At 40.3% G+C, this 23,703-nt stretch overlaps 2 protein-coding genes across 2 annotated transcripts in view; one reads left to right on the top strand and one right to left on the bottom strand.

The window, feature by feature from the left end:
- Positions 1 to 2,782: 2,782 nt before the first annotated feature.
- On the bottom strand, positions 2,783 to 20,966 carry GTF2H3 (general transcription factor IIH subunit 3). The gene is made up of 13 exons (XM_089662025.1): positions 20,775 to 20,966; positions 15,693 to 15,772; positions 15,509 to 15,615; positions 13,509 to 13,669; positions 11,954 to 12,019; positions 8,399 to 8,428; positions 8,272 to 8,300; positions 8,097 to 8,171; positions 7,600 to 7,653; positions 5,210 to 5,278; positions 4,940 to 5,075; positions 3,504 to 3,540; positions 2,783 to 3,395 (listed from the first exon to the last, which is right to left on the bottom strand). The coding sequence occupies exons 1-13, from the start codon at positions 20,782 to 20,784 to the stop codon at positions 3,326 to 3,328; spliced, it is 924 nt and encodes a 307-aa protein (XP_089518151.1). The 5' UTR covers positions 20,785 to 20,966; the 3' UTR covers positions 2,783 to 3,325.
- Positions 20,823 to 23,703, top strand: part of EIF2B1 (eukaryotic translation initiation factor 2B subunit alpha) — a 31,257-nt gene continuing 28,376 nt past the window's right edge. The window contains exon 1 of the mRNA XM_089662026.1: positions 20,823 to 20,972. Within this exon, the coding sequence (XP_089518152.1) occupies positions 20,960 to 20,972 (13 nt within the window). The 5' untranslated portion in view covers positions 20,823 to 20,959. The remainder of the gene's footprint in view (positions 20,973 to 23,703) is intronic.

The following is a 23,703-nucleotide window of genomic DNA, read 5'->3' as shown; positions in this document are numbered from 1 at the left end:
ATGTATGCATACAACCATTTGTAGTCTCTATTATTACCTTAACCTCATTGCCGGTAATCCCGAGTGTGCCTCGGGGCTCATTTTCAGTACCAAAAGCAGTAACCTCGAACCACACTCGGGATTACACTGTAGTGTAATTCACCTTGGCCTGCGATCCCGCGATGCCCTCCGGCCGATGCTAGCATCTGTCTTCTGGGTTCCCTTCCCTGCGAGCATCGTGACGCAGGGGGCGGAGCTAGCAGGAGATTCAAAATAGTAAAAACATGACATACACACAATACATTGTAATCTGTTAGGATTACATCACTGTATCAAACCATTTCACCTCAGTTTTGTCCCTAGTGCTTTGTCCTGTGTCCTGCCTGCACTTTTACCATTCTTTCTGCCTGGAAACTTGAGAACGTCCATGGCATCCAAAAAGCGCCCCTTTAGGTTAAAAGCAGTTTTAGACCAGCTAGAAAACAGCGATAGCAAATTAAAATCACTTGCAGAATTGAGCGATAGTGATTCGTGGGGAAATTCGTCATCAGACACTGTAAGTGACGACAGTGACGATTCTGCGACTGAGCTCAGTGATGTGCGAACTTGGCGCTCTATTTCAAATTTCAATGTTTTTGGTTTGATTACATTATTGAATTAAATTTATTATTATAGTATTTTTTCTAATTATTTCTAATTATGTATTATATTATAATTTCATGTTTCGAACTTTAATCATACCTGGGATGTTTACTAGACTCTTGTTTGGACAGATTTAGGTGAGTTATTCCTAAGAATTACAGGCCTACAATATAAAACAACAAATTTCCATGTAAAACAATGTACCGCTTTGACATTCAAAATATTGACATAATCATACCATCAGGGAGGTTAATGCATAGTGACATTTTCTAGATATTGAACATGAATTTTGAAATACATCAACAACGTTTCTATTAAATGTTAGTGATTTGGTTTATGTGTACTTTAAAAATGCTTCCAACATATCATATCGGTCAAAGGGGAACCTTCCGCAACCTGTTCGATGAAGGTCCAAAATATTCTGTCTTCATATTTTCAGGAGAGTTTTTTTTGTCTGCCAAGAGACCCCAGTGCTAAGCCTGGGATGTGTTGCACAGCTTAGCCTAAAAAAAAAAAAGTCTAATTTCCCTAGAAATTTTTAATTGTAACATAGAAACATAGATGAATAATGGCAGAAAAAAAGAGCCAAAGAGGTCCATTGAACCTGCACCATTTCTTTTTGCCGGAGTATAGATGTTTGTTCCAAGCATGTTTGAATCTACTTACTGTTGTCTGTCTCACTACCTCTGTTGGAAGTCTATTGAACTTTCCTCCGGTTTGTATGAGGTCATGTCCCCGTGTTCTTGATCTTAGCCTTATATTGAAAATACTGCTCTTCTGAACCTTATTTGTGCCCTTGATGTATTTAAAGTGGATCTTCACCCAAAAGGGGATGTTTCGAATTCCTGCCCCACTCCTGTTTGTGAAATGGCACTTTTGGGGAGGAGGAGGGGAGCTGGTACCTGATTTTGACAGGTACTCGCTCCCACTTTCGCTCCAACTGCCTACACGTTTGGAAGCAGAAGATCTCCTCGTGACAGGTGCCGTAAGACTGAAAGACCATTCACAATGTGCAATGTGTGGCTCGCGCATGCACAGTGGGCACCTGGCTGTGAAGCCACAAGCTGTCACAGCCAGGAGCCAATAGTTAAGATGCCGGCACCAGGGACAGACAACAGGAGGTGAAAACAGCTGGGGTGAGCTCATCGCTGGATCATGGGACAGGTGACTGGCTGCTCATTAAAAGTCAGCAGCTTTTTGCTTATAATTTTTACACAAGAGACTGGAGCTCCTCTTTAAAGTTTTTACTCATGTCTCCCCTTTCCATTCTTTCTTCCAGGCGGTACATAATAAGTTCCTAAAGTCTTTCCTGATATGTTTTATCCCTTCACCATTCTTATCAATATATTTTTGTAAGCGAGGTCTTTAGAACTGGGTCCATTTTCTAAATTAAGTCTAACTAAAAATCTGTACAGGGTTATCAGGACCTCTTTCTTCCTGCTGGTGATCCCTCCAGTGATAACTAAAGATCTAAACAGGAGAATCAGGACCTCCTTCTTTCTACTGGTGATCCCTCTAATGATGCACCCCAGCATTCCTTTTCCCACAGCCAGACCACACCGTTTGCTATTTTTGTAATCATCTGAAATAAGGACCCCCACATTTTTTCCTTTGTATTTCTGGCCAAATGTACCTCCAATATTGTCCTCTATGACGGAATTATTTTTTCCCTAGGTGCATTATTTTGTGTCTAGAAACTCTGAACTGCAGTTGCCACCGATTTGACCAATCTAACATCAATGCCAAATCATGTTTCATGTTACAAACACCTCCAGGAATATCAACGCTATTGTACACCTTTGTGTCATTAACAAAAAGACATACCTTAGCCATCAAAACTTCAGTCTTTACTTTTAAAAATGTTAAATAGAACAGGACTTAGCACAAAGCCTTGTGAACTAATTTAAAATGGACTTAAAACAGATACAAAAAAGTGATGAGGAGGCAAATGGCATTTTCATTTGTATAAAGCCTAAGGACTGTGATTTGCCCATTAAGAGTTGTTTGTGGTTAAAGAGATCTATTTATTTGTATTCCTTATGTATTTAAACACCTGAATAACTGCTATTTTGTAGTGTTCACTACTTGACACCACCAAAAATATATAAGAAATACAGTAAATACAAAACATTTTAAGAAAAAAAACTATATTTACTAGACGTATACTTAATATCTGGTTTTTATTTTTACAAAACATATATATAAATAGCTGCAGTAAATAAAAGTATCAAGAGTAATATTTTTCGGATGGTCAATTATTTTTATATATAAAGAGCAGTAATTTCTGCTAGCTATGGTAAGAGTATGGTGAGTCTCCCAAAAGTGTAATTTCACATGATTATTATTATATATCTTTTTATTATATTAAAAATTGTCTGTACTGCACATAGCAGCCAAAAAAATTCATGTTGTAATACTTTAATGCAGATAAAATGGTGAATTGCAGATCGTGGATAGTTTTGATGGCAACACACTATTTACACTCGAGGCACAAAGATGTTCTTGTCAGTGGTAAACAATATCACACAATGCATGTGTACCTCCCATTGCAGATCTTCAGTTGCCATGTTGTCCTTCTGGAATGAAAGCTTGTCAGCTGTCTGATGCTTTTCTTTTAATTTATGATATGGTGTTAATTATTAATGATCACTGAGAAGTCCATGTAAAACCTTGCTGGTCATCTGTATAGGAGCTGTTTCTGCCTCTAAAACATAGGTTTTAATTTCTTCTTTTTTGCCTTCATAACAGGGGGTAAAGAGATCTTAAATGCTGTCCTGTTCAGAGGAAAACGTTTTATTAATGTAAGAGACCAAAAATTGTAAGCCATGACATTATTCAAATATGCTTTAAAAATGGGAAAAAGTAAAGTATGTAATACTCACTCGCAAGTGGTACAGATGGGGCTAAAGTTGCAGAATACTAAAAAAGAAACAATAAAGGCTGTGGTCACTGGAAAATGTTCAACAGTGGATTATAAGGCACATGTCTAAAAATACTCTACATCAACTTTATCAACAGTCAGCCATATGTTTAATAGTGCATTGTAGAGAAGCAGTAAACATAGGGTACAGTTCTGAAACCTGATAAGTAGGAAAAAGATACTGTAGATGCAAAGCAATATATCAGATGTTAACAGTTTTCAGGTAACATAATCATCCCAAGATTTCATTTTCCATTTTGACTGGGGTGTTTCATTAGGGTAAATATTACAAGGATTCCCCCCCCCCCCCCCAAAAAAAAAAAAAAAAAAATATATATATATATACACATTTTTTTTTCCTCTACCTCTCATGTGTGTAGGTAAATCTAAGGTGTAATAGGCATTTATTTACATATGTGTGACCTAGCTTTGCATATGGTGGGAAGGTTTATATATATATATATATTTTTTTTTTTTTTTTAAACCTTCCCACCATATGCAAAGTTAGGACACACATATGTAAATAAATGCCTGTTACACCTTAGCTTTCCCCACAAACGAGAGGTAGAGGAGAAAATTTAGAGCCTTCATTTTAGTTTAACTCTGAATTGATGGGCTGTAACAGTTGGCTAATGTAATACATAGATAATATATATTATTGTAACATATACAGAGCTAATGTAATATATATTATGGTGGGCTCCACTGCACTCAAATGTTCAACATCCTAAGAAGTCTTTTATCGAATATCTCAGGATGCTAAAAGCTGCCCGCCCTACCTCTCTCCAAACCACTGTAGTTTGGCAAATTTCAAGTGTCAGTGCTGTACTTGTGGTTGCACAGTGCAGGCATTTTAAGCATAGAGCATAACTCAGCTCACCACTGCAGTGATGACAGGGGAGTTCTCTGAATTTATGCTGAATAGAGTTTATACGCTGTTTATGTAATATTTTATATCCATACATAATGCAAATATTTTTTGGTTAACATTTTTCGTTTTCCATTCTAATAAAAAAAAAAAGTTACAGTAGATGCAACCTAGCTTCAGCCTTGCTCTGTATGAAGCCATCTAATAGGAGACAAGTCACTTGTGTGTAGGTTTCAGTTTAAGCTACTAAGCTTAAACTCTCTTTTTTTAATAACAGGTGGTAAAGAGATAAAAGAAAACATGAAAACGAGTCAAAAGCTCCACCTGCTAGTTGAAAATGACTATATGTACTGTATATAAAGCATAAAACAATATTTTTGTTTCCTAATGTAATGCTCTTACTCTAGACCATTGTTTTAAAACCATGTCTACTCACAGAAGGCATTACAGTAAAATGATCATAAGCAATAAAGTGTCAATAATTGATTGCAAGTATATTAATATCTATGTTGGACGATAAGTATACTCACTAGATAAACAGACAGAACAAACATAGCCAATTTCAATCAGGTTCCGATGGCAGAAACATGCAGCACGGTAATCCACATGAACTGGAGGGGGCAGGTTCAGCTGAGTCCTTTGATCTGGATCTGGAAGGAAAACCCACTGTTCCACAGAGAAAACAATGTTGTGTAAAGAACATTTAAAAAATACATATCTGAAGTACAAAATACATGCTTACTATCTGCAACAAGCAGTTGTAAACAATAGGCCGCATTTTAAATATATCTACACCTTACCAACAAATACTGCAACAGTGAGTTAACTTGAGGTATCTTCAGATATATTCCCCCTGTTATGTCACAAGCCTGTGAACATGTGAAACAATATACAGATATTCAGAATTCAAAATTGAATATATGAAACATTTTCCTCATACAAAAGCAATGTATATCCAAGAAGAGAAATACTGAACCAACAAGTGCTTTTGAAACAGAACTCTCTGATTCTCAAGTAAAAAATTGATCTTGAGCCTGGGTTCAATACTGATGCGGTCCGGAATTTGCAGCGTTTTCGATGCAAATTCTGCACCGCATCAGAATCGCACCCCGTTCATGCGAACTGCTGCAAGTGTGTATGTTAAGTTAACAACACCCCGAAAGCGGTCTGGAAAATGCGGTGTGATGTGCAGAATCGGTACGCATAGGTGTGAATACCCATGTACTCCAATTCTAGTGCGGACCAAAAAAAGGTTCCTGCACCTTTTTGGTGTAGATGCGGTGTGATTTGAGCCATACATAATGTATTGCTCAAATCGCACTGCACACAATTCGCATTTGATTTGCACAGGAATGTGGTGCGGTTCTTGTGCGAATCACATGCGATATACCGCACCGCATGAGTGTGAGCCTAGCCTGAAGAACACCTCTTAGAAGCTAGGTGTCTCATTTCACATCAAAATCATCCTACTGTTAAAACAGATAGCTGTATGGAGAAATGTTGGTCACTGCAGATTTGGTTGGTGAGTGCTAGAGAAATGCACCAATTGTCTCACATTTCATCACTATCCATAAAAGATCTGACTGCAAAATGATAACTGTATTCATTAGAATAGATAACAGTAGGGGGGGAAATATATATACACTGTTCTTAGTTTATCCATATTCTCCACTAAACATTTAGATCTTTCACTAGCCCAGGGTTCCTCAAAGTGGTCAATATTGACCCCCAAGAGTCATAGGACTTCCCAAGGTGTCAAAGGGGTTTATCTACTAAAGCTGGAGAGTCCAAAATCAGACTCCCTTCTGCATAGAAACCAATCAGCTTCTCACCTCAGCTTGTTCAATGAAGCTTTGGCAATGAAACCTGGAAGCTGATTGGTTTCTATGCAGAAGGGAGTCTGATTTTGGACTGTCCAGCTTTAGTAAATAAATCCCAAAATGTCTAGGGCCATAAGAAGTCCAAGTAATTTTTGGGGGCTAAATAGGTGATCACTTAATGATAGAAGGTCACCTAGAGTCAACTGACATCTTTTGAGGCCTCTATAAGGCTTGATACCAGTCCCTAGTCCTGAAGGTGAGGTAGTTAGCAGTGAGACAGTGTTACAAGGGTTGAATAGTCAGCCATCAACAAGAGTGCCTTTGGTTTACCTTGGTGCTGTATGCCTGGGACCTCCCACCCTTCCACTTACGGGAAGGATATACAGTACATGTAGTATTCCTACAACATTAATGGTGCAAACTGAGATGCAAAGTAATACTCTTCCTTTATTAAAATTACATGTTTTATGCTAGGCACACAACTTTCTTTGAGCAAGTGCTGTGTCTAGCGTGACACATGTCAGAACAGAACCTTTTCCTGCTGGAACAGGAATTAATAAAAGAAGAATAATCTTTTGCATCTTGTTGTGCAGCCACAGGTTATAAAATCTAGGCATGCAGATTGCTTCTACAAACATTTGTGAAAAAATGGGTCGCTCCCAGGAGCTTAGTAAATTAAAACATGGTACCACGATAGGTTCTTTGCTGCTAAATATTCCCCGGTCAATTGTTAGTGATATAACAACAAAGTGGAAGCAACTGGAAACAACAGCAACTCAGCCAGGAAGTGGTAGGTCACATACAATGACAGAGTGGGGTCAACGCATGCTGAAGCGCACAGTGCACAGAAGTCACCAACTGTCTGCAGAGTCAATAGCTAAAGACCTCGGAACTTCATGTGGCCTTCAGATTAGCACAACAACAGTGCATAGAGAGCTTCATGGAATGGGTTTCCATGGCCGAGCAACTGCATCCAAGCCTTACATCACCACGTGCAAAGCAAAGAGTCAGATGCAGTGGTGTAAAGCACACTGCCACTGGACTCCAGAGCAGTGGAGACACGTTCTCTGGAGTGACCAATCACACTTCTCTGTCTGGCAATCCAATGGACATGTCTGGGTTTCGTGGTTGCCAGGAGAACGGTACTAGCCTGACTGCACTGTGCCAAGTGTAAAGTTTGGTGAAGGGGGGATTATGGTGTGGGGTTGTTTTTCAGGGGTTGGGCTTGGCCCCTTTGTTCCAGTGAAAGGAACTTCTGCCATGTCAGTAGTGTAGTCAAAGGCTCCAGCCTCTAATGTCTACTCTGAAAAGCTATACCTGTAGGAAGCTATAAGCACATAAACGGGGACATTATTGGATTACTCCCCTACCTGCTGTAAAAGTCCTGATTCTGTGTCCAGTACACATGCATCAATGAGAATGTTCTGGAGGAAAACAAGGAAAGCATTCATTTAATCAGCTTTATCCAAACAATTGGAGACATACAGTTGTACTCAAAAGTTTATGTATCCTGGCAGAAATCATTACATTTTGACATTGATATTGAAAATACGACTTTTCATGCCAAAAAACTGTCTTTTAATAGTGATGATATTAAGCCATTTATAATCACATAGCTGTTTGGCTCCTTTCTAAATCACAATGATAACAGAAATCACCCAAATGGCCATGATCAAAAGTTTCCATACCCTGGATGTTTGGCCTTGGTACAGACTCACAAAGTGACCCACACACGTTAAAATGGCAATTAAAAGGTTAATTTCCCACATCTGTGGCATTTTAAATTAGTATAATAGTCATATATTACCAATTGTCCAAGGGTATGCAAACGTTTGAGCACAACTGTATAATTACGAAGTAGAATTACCTGTTTTTGTGCAGCAAATATGACATTCATAAAGTTCATATATTGTAGAGCACTATCTTCTGCTGCTTTAATGACCTACAATATATTAACAAGCAAAAGAAAAAAACTGTCCTGTTAGAGGATGCTCTGAAAACCAGTAATAGACCAATAAAGTTGACCAAGTCCATTGTCTCACCAGTATCCTGGATTTCACTTCTTGTCCAGCTGTGCATAATATAGAGATATACAGATATTAGTCTGTGCACTGAGAAGCCATGGAAACCTTACTTAAACTTAGAACAGATGTGTTGAAAATGATGTACCTGTGGTTTCTTTATTTATTCGGTTAATGTCTGGGCAATAATGATCAGGAAAAGGTTTAGGTATTGGAAAAAATAATACACATATTAATAAATAGGTATGCCATATGTGAAGATAACTGCAGAAACCATGTATCTAGTTTGGACTGAATCAAGTTAATCTGTTACTAAACCTACAACAGTAAAATCAGTCTGTATATTTATTTTATTTATTTCAGGTACTTATATAGCGCCGTCAATTTACACAGCGCTTTACATATATGTTGTACATTCACATCAGTCCCTAACCCTCAAGGGGCGTACAATATGCAGTAAAGAAAGCTTAATATACTCATTGTGGAACCTAAGGGGTTCATCCTCTGAATTGTGTAAAAAGGCCGTTTGATCATTTCTTCTCTGCCCCTCCTCAAATTCAAATGTCCACGTCTTATCTTCTGATAAGACAGACTGAACCCGTAGCTAGTCTGCACATGTTCAGTTTAGTGTGTCGTGATGGAGAGGTTTTTTTTCTTGGGAGGGTGCATGTGAACAGCACAGGGCCAAGGGGTTTTGCATCCTGCTAAAGCAGAAATAAAAGCTTACAAGCTTTAACCAGTGCTCTGCTGAAGTCACAAGACTCTAACTGCTGACGAGAAAAGGTATTTAGCAGTTTATATTTACTAAAATAATTGCCCTTCCATGCTCTGTATACTGTGGGGGACCAGATATAGTGAATGCAGGGTCCTGGGTTTAGTAACACTTTAAGGTCTATTTTCCTTAAATGTTTTTGTCCCCATTGGGGAGAATTTCCCTCCATTCCTGTAATGAGGTGGTCTTTATCCTCCTACATAAAAGTTCACAGGCTTTCAGAATTCACAGACATGTGGATAAGATGTGCATTTCTCCTGCTTCAAGCAGATTTTCCATTCCCATAAACCTGTATTGGAATGCCAAACCCATCTGAAGCAAACAAAAATCCATCAACGCAGGCCCTTAAAGTGCATGCCAAGACAAAAGAAAAAAAAAATCCATCTACAGAACATCTCTCAAACACATGCACATTTCACCATGTTTTATCCCTTTAACCACTTGTCCTCCTGAGGATTTACCCCCCTTCCTGACCAGTCCATTTTTTGCATTACGGCGCTTCGTTACTTTAACCTCCCTAGCGGTCTGATTATGTCCATATTTCTGTGCTCAAAGCGGTACATTTTTTTGCATGGAAATATGTATTTTTTTTATTGTAGGCCTGTAATTTTTAGGAATAACTCACTGAAATCTGTCCGAACAAGAGTCTAGTAAACATCCCGGGTATGATAAAACTTGAAACACGAAATCATAAATTATAATTTAATAAATAATCATAAAAAATAATAATATAATAATAATAAATTTAATTCAATAATATAATCAAACCAAAAACACTGACATCTGAAATATAGCGCCAAGTTCGCACATCACTGAGCAAAGTTGCAAAATCATTTTCAGTGTCTGATGATGAATTTCCCCACAAATCATTATCACTCAATTCTGCAAGTGGTTCTGATTTACTATAGCTGTTCTCTAGCTGGTCTAAAATTGCTTTTGACCCAGTTTCCAAACAGAAAGAACAGTAAAAATGCAGGCAGGGCACAGGACAAAGCACTCGGGACAAAATGTATGTGAAATGGTTTGATACAGTAATGTTTTGCTATGTGATTTTAGTGAATGTCACTTTTTGTCATTTTCAAATTTCCCGCCGTTCTGTCCCCCATACATTCCGACGCTCGCAGGGAACGGAACCCAGATGACAGATGCCGGCACCCGCCGGATTACATTGCCGGGGACACGGCAGGAGGGACATCGTGGGAGCGCAGGACAAGGTAAGTGATCGAGGAATCGTGGAGCAGCGCCGCATTGGTAAGCCCGAGTGTAACTCGGGTTTACCGCTTGTGGTACTAAAACTTTACCCTAAGCTACACTCGGGAATACCGCCAGGGAGGCTACCTGACAATTGCACGTTCATGCAACACTGCACCTAAATGAAATGTACGTCCTTTTTTTTCCCACGAATTGAGTATTTGGTATTTGATCGCCTGTGTGTTTTTTATTTTTTTGCACTATAAATAAAAAGACCGACAACTTTGAGAAAAAAACAACATTTTTGACTTTTTGCTATTAAACATGTCCAGTGAAAAAATATTAAAAATAAAATTTTGTCATAAATTTACACCAAAATGTATTTTGCGACATGTCTTTGCTAAAAAAAATTACAATACGTGTAAATTAATTGGTTTACTTGAAAGTTATAGCGTTTACAAATGGTGGAATATATACTGGAATTTTTTTTTTTCCATTTTATTTTTACTATGTAATAGCGGCAATCAACAACTTATAGTGGGACTGCGGCGGACATTCTGACATTGGGGGAACTGACTTGGTGTCACTGACATCCCCAGTGACACCAATACAGCAATTAGTGCTAAAAAAAAAAAAAGCATTGACACTGTACTAATGGCACTGGGCAGGAAGGGGTTAACATGAGGGGCGATCAAAGTGTTAACTGTGTGCAGGGAGTGTTTTACTAGGGGGCAGTGTCAGTGTGCTTCACTGTAATCACACTGCTCTGGATGACTGTACCGTGCACAGCCATCCAGAGCAGTGTGCCCGAGCTGACAGGGAGGAGAACTGTTAGTAAACAGTTCTCCTCCCCATCTGAGATCTTCGGAAATCACCGAGCTCCGGCGAGTAATTACCGGCCAGGACCTGGTGATTGACAGTCACGAATGGCGGCTCGGCTAGGACTCACGCGCGCCCCCTACCCAGAAATGCGAAATCACGTATATATACGTGATTTTGTGCACCCGTGCCTCCCTGTAGCAGTATTTTTGCTATAAGGCGGACAGGAAGCAGTTAAAGACCTTGCAAGTACAGAAAAATAGCCGTTGATCTTCCAGAAATGCACTCCTAAGTCCTGTTGTGAGCCAACACACAGCATTTTTAGCCCTGCCCGGTGTCTTTTGCTAAACTACTCAGCTACTCCCAATCTCAGATCTCAAGACATGGTTTAATCATTCTGAAGTCTAGAAAATAATAATAGGTCCATTCTGCAGTCTAGGATAACAACTAGGGGGATCAAGACTCTTTGCGATAACACAGGAAATATCAACAGGACTCTGGACAGCTCTAAATTTCTAACATCAACACTTTTTGCACTTAAACAGATATAACAAAATGTTTTCAATGGTGTATTTAACAGGCCAAAATGGAGCAAACAGCAGAATTTCACTGTTAGGGTTCACCGACATTTTAAGGTAGCCATTTTCAAAACAGGTTTTCATGGAACCCTAGGGTTCCTCCAGATTTTCCCAGGGGTTCCTTGAACTGTGACTGATTGAACTCCCATTTGATGGTACTTGCATAGTTCCAGGGTCAACACCACTTGGCATAACCAACTGCACGGTTATAAAAACTACATTTTTTTAGCTGGCTATAAGAATAGTATTATCATCTCTGTAAGGGGACATTCTTTCCACTGGCCAACAATATAAAGTACAGATTTCATACTGACCTCCAATCAATTGATAATAAAAAGGATACAGCAAAGAGCTTTTGCTAAAGATCCTGCCAACATAGTATCTGTGCGCTGTCCTTTCACTTCAGTTCCTGCAAAAAGTAAGATTTTAGACAGGTTAGAATGATGCTTGCAAATATTTTTTTGTGCTATTGCCCTCCCAGATTACCTTCCTTTTCAAAGGAGTATGAGAAGTGCCAAAATAAAGAAAAAATATTTTTGTACAATGGGGGAAGTTTAGAACCTTTGCCAGGTATTTATTACTATCCTATGTTCAATATTTCTACTTCACTGTGCTCAAAAGGGACAGACGTGATGGGAAATCTACCCAACAATCAGCAATAAAAACTTCTAAACCATCCTCATCTATGCAAATCTCTGAAGAAGGTATATATGTCCTAATTTTTATCAATCTCTATCTGTTTGCACCTGGATCAAGTAATATCTTTACCACACTGGAGAAGGCAGTCTTACATATTACTCCACTCGTAGCAAACATTTTAAGGGTCCTTTAACGTCTATGCATTTGCATATCAAACGCTTCAGTAAGCATTCATTTTCAATGGCACCCCCACATACTAAGGCAATGCAAGTGCATTGCAGCATACCACAATGCATGGTAATATACTACTAGTTTGAAGCACTGAAAATAAGGTGCAGGTGTTTTTCTTTTTTGTTTGTTCTACTGCAATTAGGGCCCATTCAAATGAATGGGCTGCCTTAAAGCACAGCATGTTAATGCAAATGTGTTAACTCAATGCACCAAAATGGAATGCATTAAGAGAGTCTTTTGTCACAAAGTGACAACTGCTGAGTCTATTTAGTTTACTTTATTACATGTAAACTTTTTACAACACATCCTGCTATCATAGTAATAACATGGTCTGACATCCATTAATTTATGCTATGTCTCCCTTTTATCATCTCTGGCCCATTTCTCAGGTTTAATAAAATTTTATGAAAAGCAAAATGCAAGCACTCACACAAAATATTAAGGTAACGTGTTTTAAAACTACATTCTATGGGGCAAATGAAGGATATAGACATCCAAATTGCAGTATTAATTCCTCTACCTGTGGTGTCCTGACAGCGAATGCTGAGAGGAACTACTGATTAAGGCACCAGCTGGCCCTTCCTGTTATGAGACTTTGGAACCTGGAAATGACTTCAACCTGAACAAAGGGAACCAAGCCACCTCCTTTCTGTACCGAGGAGGGGTCCTGAAGGACAATGTAGCAGAGAACCCTACATACTGCTCCCAGGGGAGCCAGGCAGGTAAAGGGGTGGGATGAAAACAAAAAAGATAGCCAGAGAAAGAGAGGCCTCCCTCACCCAGGTTCCAGTCAGTACATCTCTTCAAGCCAAAAAAAACACATAAAAACTGACCAGCTCAGCAGAAAGGCTTCCTTTTAAAGTGAATTTGATGATGTGTTTCCTGTTAGAGGAGGTAGCTATATCTCATACGCTGTCTTGGAAGATAATTTGTGGAATACCGGTTTGCCTCTTGATGAACTAGCAGCTACAGAATGCTAGATACCTGAAGATTACACATTTGCCATATTTTCTTTTGGTACTTCTTACCTTTGGTCATTAGATCTTTGATATCTTCAGCAATCATGTCATTGGCTGCTGTCAGTAATTCATATTTGCCATCCTTGCTTCCAGATACATTTGATTCCAAAATGGAGGACTCCCCAGACAAGTCTCCACTCTTCCACTGCTTGCCTGGGAAAAGGAGGCGACTACAAAACAGGGAGAAATACTGTCTAAATAATACTGTAACACTTCCTAAGCTAATTGTTTTCACGTTTTTTTTCTGTCTTGGTGTTTACAAAGGAATAATAACCTACCCTCTGCCTCTGTGTGACAATAATAACCTTCTCTCTGCCTCCATGTGACAATAATAACCTTCTCTCTGCCTCCATGTAACCTTCCCTCAGTCTCCATGTGACAATAATAACCTTCTCTCTGCCTCCATGTAACCTTCCCTCAGTCTCCATGTGACAATAATAACCTTCTCTCTGCCTCCATGTAACCTTCCCTCTGCCACTGTGTGACAATAATAACCTCTCTGCCTCCATGTGACAATAATAACCTTCCCTCTGCCTCCATGTGACAATAATAACCTGCCCTCTGCCTCCATGTAACCTTCCCTCAGCCTCCATGTGACAATAATAACCTTCTCTCTGCCTCCATGTAACCTTCTCTCTGCCACTGTGTGACAATAATAACCTTCCCTCTGCCTCCATGTGACAATAATAACCTTCCCTCTGTCTCCATGTGACAATAATAACCTTCCCTCTGCCTCCATGTGACAATAATAACCTTCCCTCTGTCTCCATGTGACAATAATAACCTCCTCTCTGCCTCCATGTAACCTTCACTCTGCCTCCATGTGACAATAGTAACCTACCCTCTGCCTCCATGTAACGTTCCCTCTGCCTCCATGTGACAGTGCTTAAGCCAAATACTGCAACATGGAGGTGACAAACACTGCATCATGGAAGAAATGGGAAAAGTCATATGCTCCCACATTACTGGAAATACCAGGCAGCTCGGAGAGGTCAGAAGGGTGTCTTGCCAAAAGAACAGGCAAATTGGCAGGTAAACTCCCACTGGACACTTGTACCATAAGCTTTTAATAAATGTCATGTGTAGGTACAAGGAATATCTCCTAACCATGCACCCTTTAGCATGGCAGTCACTGGTGCATGCACTCTGAAGGAATGACATGCCATAATGTTCCTTCACAGCTCTGTGCCATGGCTGAGACTCCCTTGCACATGCCTGGGAGTGACATCCTCGTGGCTCGGCCAATCAAGCTTCCAGAGCCCGTGAACCCGGAAGGATTACCAAGTGAAGATAGAAGCCCTGTCAGCAGTAACAGGGCGCAGCTGGAGGGCTTTGTTCTAAGGTAAGTCTTTCATAATGTGCTAGTACACAATGCATACGAGCACGTTATGACATTACCTTGGAGGGAGAAGATTTTCTTTTATTAATTCACGTTTCCTACCACTTTAAGGTGATATTAAATCCCCAGTTTTCATAAGCACTTTCAACAGCTGATTTAATTACTGAGTACACAAATTCTTTAGGTTTAAATCCTTGCCTATGTTTCAGTTTACACTGGTGTCATAACGCTCCCCAAGTTTCATGTGTCTCCCTATACTGTGTGCATAAATCGAAACACACCACCCCATAGTCAGGATGGCAAGGAACTCTCCTGCTCCTCCTCCTGCATTTTAACAGACAGATTTAGACTGCATTGTCCACTGTTAATGCTTTTCTTTGAAGACTAGAAGTTCAGGAAAGTAGCACTGAGAGAGCAGGAGCCAACAGCACTGATAATTGTAAACTGCAAGTGCGAGGTAAGAATTTTAACACATAGTTTACTGGAGAATGTGTATTTTATCTTTCTCAATGTGTAAAATTAAAAATGCTGAGGGTTTAATACCACCTTAATTAAGATAAACTGCAGTATTCTACAATAACATGCTGTTGTTAAGCTTTCATTACTCTGATATCTCTGAACTGAAAGCAGGAAAAATCTGAATGCTTGTAATGAAATGAAACTCCCATACCTTTCTTGTAAATGACTGGCAATTACAGCAAGTTTGTTGTTACGACCCATAAATAAATGGGAATTGCCCATCACCATGACTGCATCCATGCATTTTGGAAGTGTTACCTATTGCAAAAGATATAAATGTTGGCTGAGAATACTCATATTTCAGGACCTCTTACCACACATTTCTACATACTTACAGCTGACTGATTGAGTGCCTGTTTTCCCCACCATATAGGGTTTGCATCCACAACAATTGCTAAAAGATTAACTTCATCATCTATAAAGAAAAATTGAAAACAATGGTTAAATATTTACACATAAGAATTAAAGACAGTGTTCAATTTATTTACAACACAATGAATTCTTCTTTAAAGCAGCACTCCAGACAAAACTTTTTTTTACCATTTGACATAATAGGGAGAAAGTAGATCCTCTATTTTAAACAGTGCCCATGTCCCTAAGAGGGAAATTTCCCATAATGTCATGTCAAAATTACAGGTGTCATTGTCAGGACAAATATTTCAGTGTGGACAGCTGCCCTGCATCTAGAGAGTGACCTTTTTGCCCATTCTTCTTTGCAAAATAGCTGAAGCTCTGTCTTGAATGTTTCTCCAGATTGAATGGAGAGCATTTGTGAACAGCAATTTTCAAGTCTTGCCACAGATTCTCAATTGGATTTAGGTCTGGACTTTGACTGAGCCATTCTAACACATGAATATGCTTTGATCTAAACCATTCCATTGTAGCTCTGGCTGTATATTTAAGGTCGTTGTCCTGCTGGCAGCTGAACCTCTGCCCCAGTCTCAAGTCTTTTGCAGACTCTAACAGGTTTTTTTTCCTACGACTGCCCTGTATTTGGCTCCATCCATCTTCTCATCAACTCTCACCAGCTTCCCTGTCCCTGCTGAAGAAAAGCATCCCCAAAACACACTGCTGCCACCACCATGTTTCACGGTGGGGATGGTGTGTTCAGGGTGATGTGCAGTGTTAGTTTTCTGCCACATATAGCATTTTGCCTTTAGGCCAAAAAGTTCAATTTTGGTCTTATCTGACCAGAGCACCTTCTTCCACATGTTTGCTGTGTCCCCCACATGACTTCTCACAAACTGAAAACAAGACTTCTTATGGCTTTCTATCAACAATGGCTTTCTTCTTGCCACTCTTCCATAAAGGCCAGATTTATGGAGTGCACGACTAATAGTTGTCCTGTGGACAGATTCTCCCACCTGAGCTGTGGATCTCTGCAGCTCCTCCAGAGTTACCATGGGCCTCTTGGCTGCTTCTCTGATTAATGCTCTCCTTGCCCGGCCTGTCAGTTTAGGTGGACAGCCATGTCTTGGTAGGTTTGCAGTTTGCCATACTCTTTCCATTTTCGGATGATGGACTGAACAGTGCTACGTCAGATGTTCAAAACTTGGGATATTTTTTTATAACCTAAACCTGCTTTAAACTTCTCCACAACTTTATCCCTGACTTGTCTGGCCTTCATGATGCTGTTTGTTCACTAACGTTCTCTAACAAACCTCTGAGGGCTTCAAAGAAGAGCTGTATTTCTACTGAGATTAAATTACACACAGGTGGACTCTATTTACTAATTAGATGACTTCTGAAGGCAATTGGTTCCACTAGATTTTAGTTAGGGGTATCAGGGTAAAGGGGGCTGAATACAAATGCACGCCACACTTTTCAGGTATTTATTCGTAAAAAATGTTGAAAACCATTTATCATTTTCCTTCCACTTTACAATTATGTGTTACTTTGTGTTGGTCTATCACATAAAATCCCAATAAAATACATTTATGTTTTTGGTTGTAACATAAAAAATGTGGAACATTTCAAGAGGTATGAACACTTTTTCAAGGCACTGTACTTTAGGGACATTTCCCCTCACATCCTCTTATCTTACTAGATTAGGGAGTGAAGAGGTAATTCCCCAACTGGGGACACTGACAAATAGATGGCTGATTAGTTCAAACATCCCTCCCAAGTTTACCAAGCTTGCTGGAATACTTGCTAAATAGTGCCATCTAGAGGAAACGGAAAAGTAGGCAGCTCTTTAGCCACACAATCTGAAAATCAATCCTGATGTACTGACAGCCAGGCTCATTTCTTGAGGCCTTAGAATGCCAGGATAGTACAAATATCCCCCAAATGTTCCTTTTTTGGAAAGCAGAAAGTCTGAGGTATTTATTAAGAGGCATGGGAAGTTTTTTGAAGTTGTAATTTTTTGTCACAATATTTTGGAAAATTAAGAAATTAAATTTGCTGTTTTCGCAATTTTTTTTTATACATACTGTCAACAGTGCAGTACAGCGTCATTATATGACTGGTGAGGCAGTGATCAGGGAAACTGACTGGTGACAGTATGTTATTATAAATAAACTAAAAAAAATATTTAAATAGTTTAATGATTCAGTATTTTTATTTTTTTTTTTATTAACTTTTTTTCATACTTTCATAGTACTATACTACTCTGGGGGGTGATCATGGATTTTTTCTTACACTCTGATTGCTGTTACAGTGATCATCAGCAATTCTTTGAACTGTCATGAATGAGTTTCATCCATAAAAGCTATGATTACTAGTAGGGATGCACGGAAATTCCAATGGCCGAAACGTTTCGGCCGAAAACACCCCTTTCAGCCGTCGGCTGAAATGAAAAAAAGCACCGATACAGGTGCCGAAAAAACCCACCCCTCGCCGCCCACCCCTCCCTGCTCGCCGTCGCCCATCGCTGCTGCCACTCAGCCTTACCTGAGAAACCATCGAACGATCCTGGCGCTGGGCATACAGATGAGTGAAGGAAAGATGGCCTCCACTCATCTCTATGCCCTTTGAGGACTGGAGCGATGTCACTTCTGATTCCAGGCAATTTTTTTTTTTAAAGCACTAGATCAATTCTTTTTTTTATCCAATGCTTTACATTGCAGAGGAGAGATATGGGGTCTTATTGACCCCATATCTCTCCATAAAGAGGACATGTCACTAATTATTTCTATCACAAGGGATGCATGCATTTCTTGTGATAAGAATAAAAGTGATTAAATTTTTTTTTCAAAGGGACAGTGCAAAAAAACAAACAAAAAAAATCCCATTAAATACATTTTTTTTTTAAAGTTTAAAGTGCCCCTGTCCCCCCTCGCACATAGTGGTGAACACATACATAGGCCACGCCCACATATGTAAATGGTGTTCAAACCACACACGTGAGGTATCGCCACGAACGTCAGAGCAAGAGCAATATTTTTTTGTAACTTTACACTGCTAACCTGTAGAAATTTTTAAAGCATCACCCACAGAGATTTTTAAGTACTGCAGTCTCACGCCATTCCACGAGTGTGCGCAATTTTAAAGCGTGACATGTTGGATATCTATTTACTCGCCGTAACATCATCTTTCATATTTTACAAATAAATTGGGGTATATATTGGTTTTTTTTTGTTTTTTCTTCATCAAAAATTTTTTTTTCAAAAAAATATATATCCATTTTTTAAAACTGTGCATTTCGGTTTTCGGCCAAGTGCATTTTGAATTTTTGTTTTCGGCACCAGAATTTTCATTTCGGTGCATCACTACCGAGAATGTCATTTCCTGCTTGTGTTATAGGTTTACTGATTTTCCCAGAAATCTGCACTAAGATAAAAGTCAGATTTTTGGCATCCCCTGCAACAAAATTTAAATTTTTGGTGAGGTACTACCTATGGAAAATCACATTTAAAGGGATGCAGTCCCTGCCACTTTCCTCATTAGAGCCGTGCAGGTGCAGCAGCTGATTAATAACTATATAATCACTCCCATACAGATTCACTCTGCACATGGACACAGACAAACAAAATATTTATTCAGAATAACAAAAGGTAGGAATCTGCAACAAAGTTTGTTAAAATCCCTGCAATGTACAAAGATCACCCAGAGGGGAAGTTTTTTCTCAACAAAAGTGGAGTTACTCTTTAAGCTGGCCATACATTATACGATTTTCTTATTCCACTTCATTTAGATTTACCTTCAATTATGTTGTGTAAGGGCCTGCCTGGCTACATACACATTGAAAGTGTTTAGGTCTGACCTCATATATGATTTTGGTAAATCTAAAGAACATTGTACAAGAAAATTGTATAATATATAGCCAGCCATGGGGTTCAATGACCAACAGTCAGTGGTAGTTTGGATTGACCAAAATCAGGCTGAAGCTGGTGGAATCTGCCAGAACATTGTCCTGTGTATGGCCAGCATGCCAGATGTGTCAGAGGATAGCATCTACTCAGCAGTCCCTCCATGATTAGTAGTAGTGTTGGGCTGTATGTTCGAGTCGAACGTAAGTTCGACTCCAGCATTGGCCATTCGTGTGGTTAGTGAACACGTGAATGGCTATCGCCCGCCAAGCCCCACAGTGCACTGTGCCCAGACATTGCATTGTGATTGGCCAAAGCATAGCACCTGACCTCAGATCAGGTGCATTGCTTTGGCCCATCACATCGCATGATGACATCAGAAAGGGTGGGGGGGGGGTGGGTGACCCTGCCCTCTTGTGACGTCATCTATTTAAGAACGGTCATCCCGATGCAATCGTCAGATGGCAGGAGCCAGCGTTGAGAGCGAGGCGGGGTTCTTTTTTTTGGGTCGGCGGTTGGCATTGTGATTGATGTTGGATCTACTTCAGGGGACATTTTTTTTATATTTTTTTTTTATTGAAGGACTTGTCAAAGACCGTCTCCTGTCATCTTTACACTACACTTTTTTTTTTTGTGAATGGGTAGCGGTACCATGTACCCCACTTTCATCCACATGGGGGGGGCCGGAATCTGGGGCCCCCAGATTCTAATAAGACCTGCAGACCCTTGCCCCAAAGCACCCCCTCCCCATGTTGAGGGCATGTGGCCTGGTATGGCTCGGGAGAGGGGGGCGCTACAGCACTGACAGATGAAACAATAGAGAATGTTTTTAGTATCTGAGCGGTATGTTACTGCATACTCACATATAGTAAGATACCGCTTAGTGGATTGTCCCCTCTGTTCGCAGGTCACGGTCGAACTTTCGTTATGTTCAAATGTTCGACCGTGAACTGAACAAGGGGGGGGGTAATGGGCCCATCGCTAATTAGCAGCAGAGATCTTGTGACTCTCCCTGTCAGTGTTCTCCATACACCAGACCCCTCCCCCCGTGTGTGTAATGTACACAGACCAGACCCCCTCCCCTCCTAAATACATGTCAGCCGCCCCCTCCTGTGATATTACCAACATGTACGTGTATCAGGGACACAATACGATGACAACTCTCACCTGAAGCCATAATAAGTCACCAGTGCCAAACAATAAGCATGCTATACTTCCGTCCCTCACTGATGACATCATCACCCGGCCGGAGGAAGCGGGGGAGCCATGCTGCTGGTAACCCTCTCAGTGCCGGGCGCGGTGTGTCTGTGGCAGTGACATAGCCTCCCCCCACCGGGGGAAACACAGCCGTCATGAACGAGAACGGTAAGAGGAGTGTGTTGGGGGGACACTTCTCTTCTCTGTGCCCCACATCTGTCTGGAGCTGGGGGGAGGGGTGTTGTCATTAGAACTGACAGTCCTGGACAGCAGCTTTCCAACACAGACTGATAGGAACAGGCTGACATGAGGCTCCGGACACACGATCACCACCTGAGGGTTGGAGCAGGAGGTGTGATCAGACAGGGCTGACTGGAGCTTGTGGACGACTCAACTGGGGTGATGTACACTGATGGCAGAGCCTCCATCCATCATACAGATCAGATCATAGGGCAGCACAGTGGCTAAATGGTTAGCCCTTCCGCCTGGCAGTACTAGGGTCGCTGGTTCGAATCCCAACCACAGCACCAGCTGCCTGGAGTTTGCATGTTCTCCCTGTGCGGGTTTCCTCCGGGTACTCCGGTTTCCTTCCTCACTCCAAAGACATGCTGGTAGGTGAATTTGATCCTGTCTAAATTGTCCCCAGTATGTGTATGTATGAATGTGAGTTAGGGACCTTAGATTGTATGCCCCTTGAGGGTTAGGGACTGATGTGAATGTACAATATATGTATGTAAAGTGCTGCGTAAATTGATGGCGCTATAGAAGTACCTGAAATACATAAAACTCGGTGTAGAGTTATTCACCCTGAGGTCATCACAGAGGACAAGGGGGCACTCTTTACGTCTGGAGGAACAGAAATTTAATCTCCATATATGGAAAGGTTTCTTCACAGTAAGAGCTGTGAAAATGTGGAATAGACTCCCTCAAGAATTGGTTCTGGACAGCTCAGTGGATTGCTTTAAAAAAGTCCTGGATTCTTTCTTAGATGCACAGAATATAACTGGATACTAATATTTATAGGTAAAGTACCCAAAGGAAACCCACGCAAGCACAGGGAGAACATGCAAACTCCATGCAGGAGGTGCCATTGTTGGGAATCGAACCCATGACCCATTTACTGCAAGGCAGACATGCTAACCATTAAGCCACTGTGCTGCCCATCATGATCTTCACTATATGAACCACTGATGTATTTATACATGTTGATCATATCCCCCCTTAATCTCCTCTTCTCAAGAGAGAATAAAATCAGTTCCTCTAATCTTTCCTCATAGCTGAGCTCCTCCATGCCTCTTATCAGTGTGGTTGCCTTCTCTGTACTTTCTCCAGTTCCCCAATGTTCTTTCTGTGACTTGGTGCCCAAAACTGAACTGCATATTCCAGATGAGGTCTTACTAATGATTTGTACAGGGGTGAATGGCCGCCACAGTCCCTCCATAAGTCGCTGATCGCCGCCATTACTAGAAAAAAAATGATATATATAGGAAATATATATTTGATCTCCTGATCAAAACCTGGGGGGTTTGCCTTCCTCTGGATCAACTGTGGGCGTAGGATTATAACTTTTTTTTTTTTTTTTTAACTGGATGGGCTTTTGTCTTTTTTCAGCCAGACTAAGTATGTAACTATGATAAATGTAACCCCTGATGAAGTCACGTGGTGCATGACGATATACATGAGAAGGAGTCAGGTGATGTCAGCACTGCAACGCCTTTCAGTCAGGCAGGATGCCGCTCTTCACTGACTGCATTTGTCTTTGTTTTTATTGTGATTATACTTGGTTATCATGTGAGTGTATATGTATAAATAAACTACATGCCATTTTAGGAAGCATGCAGCACTATGGTCATCTTTGTGGTTGTCGAGCTTTACCCCTAGAGCTGGCTATACTGATCTCAGGTGCAATTGGAAGATTCAGCGATAGTTTATGAGGGGAAGATTGCCCACAGAGGAGCAAGTTATGTTTTACCCCCACTAATAGGGGAGATACCTATCTGACCTGTGTTCACATACAGGTCCATGTGAGAAGGTGAGGGTCCACCTGGATCTCTATGTTCACTGTGGTGACTCACATGTATTGAGGATTTGCAGCACTGGGATTCTGGGTTCAGTCACCAGTAGGAAGATGCTCTACTCTTGCTGGGATTTTTTTAAGAACTTTTTCTATCATTATCTGTGTAGACTATAGTCACGTTTGGAGTTTTGTCTTTAAATTTATTTACTGTTTATTTTCACAATATTGTTTGTTTTTGAGCAGCGCAACATTTTTATTCACTTGTATATTACTTTATGAGAACACACATAACGTGTCTGCAGCAGCTCATTATATGTGGTATACTTTATTGATTTTGTATTCTATTTAGCACATTGGCAGCACACAATTCTATTTTTGTTTCAAACTATGATAGACTGCTTATCAGCTGAGACTCTAAAACTTCAGCATGTTTCATAACTTCTGAAATGATGACAGTATAGCCAGAATAAAGTCATATTCACCTTCATCAGTTATTGGGTAGCATTCAAACACCCCTATGCTAGGAGGTATCAGAGTGGATTAGGCCTCCACACCCCTCCTATGGGAAATAGATCTCTGAGACCTGTAAATGGTAGGTATTCAGAAATATAAATACTTCTAAGAAACTATTTTTCACTTGGTCATGAATGTGGTGACTTCCCAGCACCCACCTCTTAAACCGGATGACAGCTCTCGCTCTTAGCTCTGCTAAAACCAAGGACATTGCAAGTACTTGCAAGTGTTTTTTTGTTTTTTTTTTTTGTTTTGTTTTTTTGATCCAATGCTTTACCTGTCACTAATTATTTCTATCACAAGGGATGCATGCAATTCTTGTGATAAGAATAAAAGTGATTAAAACATTTTTTAAAGGGACAGTGCAAA

This window comes from Staurois parvus, unplaced genomic scaffold, assembly GCF_062004578.1.
Source record: "Staurois parvus isolate SC_StPar_1 unplaced genomic scaffold, SC_StPar_1.0 ptg001418l, whole genome shotgun sequence".
In the NCBI taxonomy this organism is placed as follows: Eukaryota; Metazoa; Chordata; class Amphibia; order Anura; family Ranidae; genus Staurois; species Staurois parvus.
The sequence above is the reverse complement of the archived record's forward strand: the minus strand, read 5'-3'. Positions and strand labels throughout refer to the sequence as shown.